Source organism: Rhinichthys klamathensis, unplaced genomic scaffold, assembly GCF_029890125.1.
Source record: "Rhinichthys klamathensis goyatoka isolate OS25496 unplaced genomic scaffold, OSU_Roscu_1.1 h1tg000161l_1, whole genome shotgun sequence".
Lineage (NCBI taxonomy): Eukaryota > Metazoa > Chordata > Actinopteri > Cypriniformes > Leuciscidae > Rhinichthys > Rhinichthys klamathensis.
This window is the reverse complement of record NW_026606695.1, coordinates 3,726,147-3,735,186: the sequence shown is the minus strand read 5'-3', so window position 1 is coordinate 3,735,186 and position 9,040 is coordinate 3,726,147. Positions and strand designations below refer to the sequence as shown.

Genomic DNA, 9,040 nt, shown 5'->3' with positions numbered 1-9,040 from the left:
CAAGTTGTTAAACGTACTTTTGCCGTTTCAGGTAATGACATCACTTATGTTTCATCTTTACGATGATACATTTATTACTTGGCTAAAAATCATTTTTGCACGCTTTAAAAAAGATAATTATTGTTGATAAAAATGTAATACAATAACATGTTAAATGTTAATACATGTTAAATATTTTTTGAACCACCTGTCAAATATTCGGTACACAAACAAATCATCAAGGAATTGCAAACCGGTGAACTGATTCATTGGAAATATTTGACTCAAACGAACAATTCTTTGACGAATCTAATATTGCGATGCTTGTTTCAGTACGGACATCTTAGACTTGCGGACACAATACACCAGCCGTCAATACACAAACATCATAGATGTATAACATTGTCCACGGTTTTAATAGATACGTTACCTGTATATTCTGGCCAATCTATTTATAGACCCAATTATCAGACTGTGCATTCTCTTATTCTTCTTTAAAGTAACTATGAGTTCGTCGACTGCAGTGCTGCTGGAAACGGTCAACTTCGCTGCAGAGAAACATCGTAATCAGCGCCGTAAGGATCCTGATGCCACACCATATATCAATCACCCTATAGGTACTTTAAACTAGAGCACTTCACTTCAAATTATATTTAATCCGTCTCACTCCAAAAAATAATATGGTGCTCTTCTTATCTTTACAGGGGTGGCAAGGATTTTAAGTTATGAGGGTGGAATCACAGATATCGAAGTTTTACAAGTGAGTCAGATATATGTTTGTGTGTGACTTTTAAGGTACAGTTTGTGCTTCATCTATAAATATTGTAATCTATAGAGAAATAACAAGAGGTTTGTTTCATGAGCCATGCAATGATTTATTACAGAGGCTAATGGAATTTTGCAAATGCATTGATGTGATTGAACTGTGCACTTGTGATACAGGCAGCATTGCTTCATGACACAGTAGAGGACACTGACACAACTTTTGATGAGCTGGAGTCTGTGTTTGGAACCACAGTGGCAAGAATTGTCCAGGAGGTGACAGACGACAAGTCGCTGCCAAAAGAGGAAAGAAAACGCCTGCAAGTGGTGCATGCGCCACATCGCAGTCATCAGGCCAAGCTAGTTAAACTAGCTGACAAGTTGTATAATTTACGGGACCTCAATCGTTGCACTCCCACAAGTGAGATATTGAAACTGCTGCTCTGGAGATTTGCGTACGCATGAGTATATTTACCATATGTAATTTTACCGGTAGTGTAAAAATGCTGCCTTGTATCTATGTTGACAGGTTGGACGGCAGAAAGGGTTCAAGAATACTTTGTATGGGCATCTCAGGTGGCAAAAGGGCTTCGTGGCACCAATCCAGCTCTTGAGGAAAAAATGCAGCAGCTGTTTTTGGAGAGAGGAGTGCAGTTCTGATGTGTTTTTGATGCAACTGATCATCATGGAATGCTCTTTAACCTAAAGGAACAGTTCAGCAAAAATTATCATTCTGTCACCATTACCTGCCCTGATGTTGCTCCAAACCTGTATGAGATTCTTGTGTATTATTAATACAAAAGGAGATGTAAGGAAGAAGGACATTTAATTTTGTGTTCTGCTTAGTAAAGTCATACAGAGTTAGAACAACATCCGGGGAGGTAAAGGATGACTGAATTAAATTTTTTAAGGTAACTGTCCCTTTAATATAAAGATTGGTAGATTTTTTTTTTCTTCAATTAGTTAATTTTGTTATTTCATAATAATGACAATAATAATAAGTGTACAATACATGCACAGTTATGCAATTTAATTAAAGTTTTGTTAAATGTGATAAGTGTTGTGTATTATTTCAGAAATGTATCAATATGAATAATAAAATATAAGATTTTTCCCCCCCCCCAAAAAAGTATCTAGGTAAACATATAGTTTAGAGTATATACATTTAATATAAATATAAATTTACAGTTATTGTTTCTACAATAAAACTGTACAAGAGTCGTTTAGGCTTGGTACCTTTGGAATAAACCACCACAGTGGTTTTTAAAATAATAATAATAAGATGATTAAACAATCCTAAAAGCTTCTAACACTGTTTGAAGGAGATATTAATTTGAGCAAGAGGAGAGTATAATTACTGTATTATTTTAGGATAAAAAAAAACAGCTGTAAAATGTAACTGGTTTCCATAGTAGTTGTTCGATAAAGAATAAATAAAAGTTGATATCAATATAAATATGTATAAAAATTATATTTTAAAAATGCATCACTTTTATCTGATTATTATTATACATCTGATAACTTATCAGTCACCACCAAAAGAAAAGGACAGGTGAAAATTAATAATAAAGCGTCGTTGAATATTAAAAGTGATTGAAGGTAGGAACTACTAAAAAGGTCAGTGTTTCCGCGGGGGAACTTTACGTCCGCCAGTTACCGTCATATTTCCGGGACGTCCATGTTAGTGGATAAAGAACTGTAAACAGGATTTTTACGCAGACTTTCATCGACCGTGTATTCTTCAAGTGTAAAGGGACACACTTGAACTGTCCAAAATGTCAGGACCAAATGCATTAAATTCCAAGCAGCCGCCGATTCAGTCGACGGCAGGAGCTGTGCCGATCCGCAATGAAAAAGGTATTTTTCGGAGAAACTGAGAAGCAGTTTGCTTTGACTATTAGCATGTCATGTACGAAATCATTATAATGGAAATCTTCGTCTCAAACATAATAAAACCACTGTAATTAGATTGGTTTGGATGAATCTTGTCCCGTATTCTGAGTATTTTCGTATATTGAGTCTAGTGGTGGTTGTGGGAACATGCTCTAAATGTTACTCATGTCTGAGAGAAGATGACGCGAAAAGCACTTTTTAACTTTTTTTAATAACTTGACACACAGCTTATGACAATATCATCATTGTTTTGTTTTTATTTAATTTCAGGTGAGCTTTCTATGGAGAAGGTGAAGGTGAAGCGATATGTGTCAGGTAAGCGTCCAGATTATGCCCCAATGGAGTCCTCCGATGAAGAAGAGGAGGATTTCCAGTTTGTTAAGAAAGGCAAAGAGGCTGAGGCAGAAATGGAAGTTGAAGAGGAGGAAAAATCTGATCCTCGTCTTCGACGTCTCTTGAATCGAGTCTCCGAAGATGTTGAAGAAAGGTATAGCTGATTTATCTGTGCAAAACATTTTATTCTCATATATTATTCTTGTACTGAGGACCGGTTGGTGTTAATGTGAAATGCACTGTTATGACTTCCACAGGCTTGCTAGACACAGGCAGATAGCAGAGCCAGAGCTGATTGTTCAAAGCAGCGAGGACTCGGATGAAGGAACCTGGCACCCTGAGCGAGAGGAGAGCAGCGAAGATGAAGAGGAGGAGGAAGTTGATGATGAAGTGGGTCACTTGAACAAAATATTTAGGAAAAGCAAAGACTTGAATATGCATTAAATGAGTTTACAAGTAAGTGGTGTTATTTCTTCTGTATAGGAAATTGAGAGGAGGAGAGCAATGATGCGTCAACGTGCACAAGAGAAGAAGAACGAGGAAATGGAGATCATGGAGGTGGAGGAGGAGGGGAAGTCCGGTGAGGAGTCTGAATCAGAGTCAGAGTATGAGGAATACACAGACAGTGAGGATGAAGCTGAGCCTCGGTTGAAACCGGTGTTCATTCGCAAGTGAGTTTCTTAATATAAATGAATCTTAAAAAGGACCTATTATGGCTTTTTTTTTTTTTACATATTCAATGTGTGTATTGTTGCCGTTTGAGCTTGAAAAAGGTCTGCAAAGCTACAAAGCAGAATTTCCCCTCCAAAAGAAGTTATTCTCTATAAGTTATTTTTCGTTCTTCGTTTAGGGGTAAAACAAAGTTCGAAATACGTGAGCAGCAATATACTGATATCGAACATCTGACTCCGCCCACTTTGCTGAGAGCGGCGTTTAGATGAATATGTAAATATGTGCTGTGTGCTTTCCTCTCAATAACAAAATAAACACACAAGAAAATTGAGAGAACTGCAAATATTTTAAATAAAGTATAAGAAAAGCAGATGATTATAGCAATGTGAATGTTTGCACGAGCTCTGCGATTTAGCACTCTAGTAAAGTCACGTCACGTTTATTTGTATAGCACTTTATACAATAGATTGCTTAAAGGGGTCATATAATGGTACATGCACTTTTACAAGTTGATTGTACTGACATGTGTGTTGGCAGTGCCTGGACACAACCATCATATAATGATAAAAATCCATCCAGTGTTTTTGTTTTAATCTCCTTATATGTTTTCCCTGCCTCAAATTGACCCGTTCGACCGCGTGACGTCAATAAAACGGACGCCCCTTCTACAATTGTTGACTGACAGCAGTGTTTCAACACAGACCCGCCCTGAGCGAGCTATCATCATAGTCCGCTATTGTTGATACGCTAGAGCAGAATGGCGTCTAAGCGATTGTGGTGTTCTGTTCTTGGGTGTAATAACGAACAGTCATTTTAATGTTCCTAAATCCGAACCGCTGAAGACGCAGTGGCTGAGTTTTTTGTTTTCGATGGGAATATTCCCCACGAGCAACGTCAATGCTCTCATGTTTGCGCGAATAATTTATCGCAGACTTCTTTATAAACGAGGGTCAGTATAAAGCTGGTTTTGCTAAGAAGCTGCTCCTGAAAAAGGAATCGGTAGCAACTATTTATGTTCCCTCTGCACCTCCAGAAGAAGTAAGTGTAAGGTTTTATTAACCTTTATATTAATCTTTGCAAATCGCGGAAAAAGTGTTTCATGACCATTAGTTGTAACGTCAATCTGTCAATGAACTAACGTATACATCAGTAAACACACAGCGTTCGTATCTCACTACTCTACCCAGCCAGTGCATACAAAAATAGATCAAAGTGACATTACGTTAACCAACCATTCAGAAACGTCCTGTTCGAGCCTTAATTGTCGAACTTCTTCGGGACCGTCATCTTGTTCCCGGTGCGACTCCTGTTCAAACTGATACGTTTGCACAGATGTGTCCTCAGAGACTGCCGCTGCCATTCTTTCTCCAAAATATACCCTCAACTGTTGTCAAGGCAACACTCCACATGTGTTGTGTTAAAAACGCCCCACAGAACAGAGGGGCGGAGTGAGCGAATCTCATTATCATTTAAAGTCATATGCACTGAAACGGCGTGCTGAAAACAGAGCTGTTTTTGATCAGGTAAAATTAGTGTTTTCTTACAATACTAATGAGAATTTTTGATAAAAGTATATTACAAAGTTTTCATTTAGACCCTAAACATTCATATTAACTTGTACACAAATGGCATTAAATGACCCCTTTAAAATCAATTTGCTTTACCATATTAAACATGTAAAACAGTGTCAGTGTTTCGTCAGAAGTACAACTTCATTTTCTATAAAGCAGCTCTCCAGTGTGTTTGTTCACTCGCAAATCACGTCTGATCGCAACGAACTCGTGAGGAGAAATTTACTGGAAAAGATTTTCACTTGAAAGAAGGCGGAGCCTCCACGCACACCTACCTATTATGTAATCGCAACGGACCGATGGTAGTACAAAGGTGTTTTCGAACGCCAAACGAAGTTTGTTTTTGCCTGATTTTGTTCGAAATGACGTCACATCAGTTCGTTCTTCGATTTGCGCTTGAAGTATATTGGGGCTTTAAGTCTCTTTATTCAGCAAACAGGCACTTGTTACATTACATGCTTTACAGTGCCGGTGAATGTTATTTTAATCTTGTGCTGTCTAACACTGAGATTAATATAAAGCTAGACAGTTGACCCTTGATAAATGAAAATATAATAAAAGCTTATTCAAAATATGAAGGAAAACTATAATATTATTTACACAACACTGATAGATACTTAAATTGTTCATCAATGTGACATTTCAGGAAGGACAGGGTGACCGTCGCAGAACGAGAAGCAGAGGAGCAGAAACAGAAAGAACTGGAAGTCGAAGCCAAAAAACAAGTTGAAGAGAGACGCCGCTACACGCTGAAGATTGTAGAGGAAGAGGCCAAGAAAGAGTTTGAGGAGAACAAACGTACGCTGGCTGCTCTTGATGCTCTGGACACAGATGGAGAAAATGAAGAGGAGGAATATGAGGCCTGGAAAGTGAGAGAACTGAAGCGTATTAAGAGGGACAGAGAATGCAGAGAAGCGTGAGTACTCATCATTTTCACAACAAAAACATTACATTATTTTTTAGAAAGTAAGTCATTCAAAATTTGACATGGCATTTCTTTCAATTACAGAATGGAGAAAGAGAAAGCAGAAATCGAGAGGTTTCACAGTCTTACCGAGGAAGAGCGCAGAGCAGAACTGCGCACAAATGGAAAAGTTGTCACCAACAAAGCATCAAAGGGCAAATACAAGTTTCTGCAGAAGTATTATCACAGAGGAGCTTTCTTCATGGTGAGTGATAAGCAGATCATCATTACCAGATTACCATCATTTGTTGTTTTGTCTGATATACATTTAATCTTTTCTGCAGGATGAAGAGCAAGACGTCTTCAGGAGAGACTTTAGTGCTCCAACTCTTGAGGACCATTTCAACAAAACAATCTTACCCAAAGTCATGCAGGTCAGTGCCATGTATTTGAATCCATCATACTGGTTTAGAAATAAATGTAATTCTATAGCTGTATAGTTTATTCCTCAGATCAGTTTATTTTGGGTGTTGGGTTAGTTTTCCAAAGGTCGCAATGTTAAATACTTAAAATCAGATTTTGGAAATTAGTACCACTGCCAATCAGATCTCAGATTTTGACATCCGAAGTTGCAATGAAATGGAAGTAGCGGCAGATCTTTTCTGATGTATTCTGACATACATCTGAGTGAAAAGGATTATCGTAAAGGAAAAGATTGTTGATTGGATAGAGGCAGATTGGAATGCGAGTTTGTGGTCAATTGTATAAAATAAAATAAAATAAAAAGAGGTGGTTAAAGCAGACTAAATCATGTGGGATAATGTCTGTTCAATTTAGTAGTTAGCAGTTAAATGTAGTACCTTCCAGCAAATCTGCTTTGTCATATTTTGGGACCATAACTTTAGTAGTCTAGCATCCATGTTTATACTAATAAAACTGATTATTCAATATATTTTGTAGGTCAAAAACTTTGGACGTTCTGGACGCACCAAATACACACATCTGGTGGATCAGGACACCACTTCATTTGATTCTGCCTGGGCTCAGGAGAGCGCTCAGAACAGCAAGTTCTTCAAACAGAAGGCAGGGGGCGTGAGGGACGTGTTCGATCGGCCGACAGTGCATAAGAGGAAGACATAATCCTGTTATTTATGCTAGAAGAGCAAATTCAGCTCAAACAAGGACACTTTTAAACTCCCCACCCACATCACCCTTATTTTACATGCGAGTGTTGGAGAAACCTCATAAATCCATTAAATCTTTATTGCATTTAGATTGTGTACATCTAGATGTTTCATGTGTACAGAATGCGGACTCTTTAGTTTCTTTGTTTCTAGTGGGAAAAAAAATGTACTTTGTTTTATGGTAATAAATTACTATGACACTGATCTCCAGGTTTCCTTAAGTCTTAAATTAGATTTGAAATATTTAAGGCCATACAAAGTCTCATTTTTATTTATGAGAGGACTTAAATTTCGGATGACACTTTGACATATCTGAATGCTTTACCAAATTAAAGGAGCTGTATGTAAGAAATGTATTTGAATTAATCATAAAATGGCCCTGATATGTCACTAGACATTGAGAAATCATGTTCATTTCAAATACTTATATCACTGACAACAGTAGTCTGGCCAGGATATTGTCATTTAAAAAGTGAAGTTGCAGCCCTCAACTGATGTTGATGTTGTCATGTTGTGTTTTGGTCTGATGCTCCACCCTCCACCCATCGTCCATTCACGAAGTCAGTAGTGTTGCGCCATCCGGGTTGCCAGCTCTGCTCTAGTTACCACAGCTGCAGCTACACACGTGTCGGATAAAAAAATGCAGCCGATCTGGCAATCTTGAGTCAGGGGGGAGGGGGAGGGGATACACCGCTCTACAGTAATTTGAAAGTGATTGCAGTACCGGTTTTGGCCACAATCTTACATACAGCTCCTTTAAAACGATTTAATTAGCGTACATCTTGTTCACGTGACAATTCGCCTCATTTACGGCACCATATTACGTCTGTCCCATGCACGCGCAACAGGAGGAGAAAATGGATAATTGAATTGTCAGTTTATTCTTTATGTGCTGGGGCCTGTGCAATATGTATTGTTATGATGATATTGTAATCATTGTTTTAACGATGTGCTAGTCACTGCGAGCTGACATCGCAAGTGTCACTCGTGCTTTCACTGCGTGATGTGTGCAGTTGTAGGTAAGTTCCCGAATGAGTTTTTGTCTTATATTTGTTTCATATTATGTAGCTATATTACAATATCACGAGCAAGAGTGCCGTTTTCCCCAGCACAATTGCAAATGTGATATTTATTTTATACAACAGTTAAATGAACAATAAGTTAAAATTGTTAGTTACATTTTAGACTCAATATTGTTTGTTCCTTTATTTCGCCGGCAAAAATTTAAAAATGAAACCGTAGCAGAACCTTGCAAATAACAGCGATGTGGTTTTTTTTTTACTGAATCCGCGTTTTGAACGAATCAGTTTTAATTAATGATGCAATGGCCCATCACTTGCTTCTTTCCCGAATGAATCAACCGTTTGAACAAATCGACTCCCTCAACTCTAAGACAGTGACTTGCTGCCACCTACTGGCGGTTTTAGTTTCATAATTAAAATACCCTTAAATTGAAAAGTTAAAATTAGAAATAATTTTATTTAAAAAATATTGAATAATAGAATTCTCATAGCATTATTTATGCAATTGTAAATATATTAATGCCACTTCTGATGCATTGCAAACATGGATTTTGTTGATAATGATTTAAATTGACTGGTAACAGCCCTATGCTGTTATTATTCTAATATAATTTAATCTGAATGTTTTAATTTGACATAAAAGGTGATGCATACATCTTCTAATACATTTAGAAAAATTGCCCTTATATAGATAAAAATGCCCCTGGAAATCAATTTAAG

General features: G+C 37.5%; 2 protein-coding genes across 2 annotated transcripts; both read left to right on the top strand.

Annotated features, from left to right (window-relative positions):
• Positions 1-344: 344 nt before the first annotated feature.
• Positions 345-1,530, top strand: hddc3 (HD domain containing 3). The gene is made up of 4 exons (XM_056259027.1): positions 345-596; positions 684-739; positions 922-1,162; positions 1,271-1,530. The coding sequence occupies exons 1-4, from the start codon at positions 485-487 to the stop codon at positions 1,399-1,401; spliced, it is 540 nt and encodes a 179-aa protein (XP_056115002.1). The 5' UTR covers positions 345-484; the 3' UTR covers positions 1,402-1,530.
• An 854-nt stretch (positions 1,531-2,384) lies between these two features.
• mfap1 (microfibril associated protein 1) lies at positions 2,385-7,502 on the top strand. Its single transcript, XM_056259025.1, has 8 exons — positions 2,385-2,598; positions 2,905-3,121; positions 3,225-3,357; positions 3,451-3,638; positions 5,857-6,126; positions 6,220-6,379; positions 6,459-6,548; positions 7,075-7,502. Exons 1-8 carry the CDS (start codon positions 2,517-2,519, stop codon positions 7,252-7,254), a joined length of 1,320 nt encoding a protein of 439 aa, XP_056115000.1. The 5' UTR covers positions 2,385-2,516; the 3' UTR covers positions 7,255-7,502.
• Positions 7,503-9,040: the final 1,538 nt, after the last annotated feature.

Coding starts and splice junctions, on each gene's coding strand:
- hddc3 (XM_056259027.1), top strand. CDS start 485: ATGAGTTCGTCGACTGCAGTGCTGCTGGAAACGGTCAACTTCGCTGCA. Junction 740..921: donor CAGATATCGAAGTTTTACAA/GTGAGTCAGATA, acceptor CTTGTGATACAG/GCAGCATTGCTTCATGACAC. Junction 1,163..1,270: donor CAATCGTTGCACTCCCACAA/GTGAGATATTGA, acceptor CTATGTTGACAG/GTTGGACGGCAGAAAGGGTT.
- mfap1 (XM_056259025.1), top strand. CDS start 2,517: ATGTCAGGACCAAATGCATTAAATTCCAAGCAGCCGCCGATTCAGTCG. Junction 3,358..3,450: donor AGGAGGAAGTTGATGATGAA/GTGGGTCACTTG, acceptor TCTTCTGTATAG/GAAATTGAGAGGAGGAGAGC. Junction 6,380..6,458: donor ACAGAGGAGCTTTCTTCATG/GTGAGTGATAAG, acceptor TCTTTTCTGCAG/GATGAAGAGCAAGACGTCTT.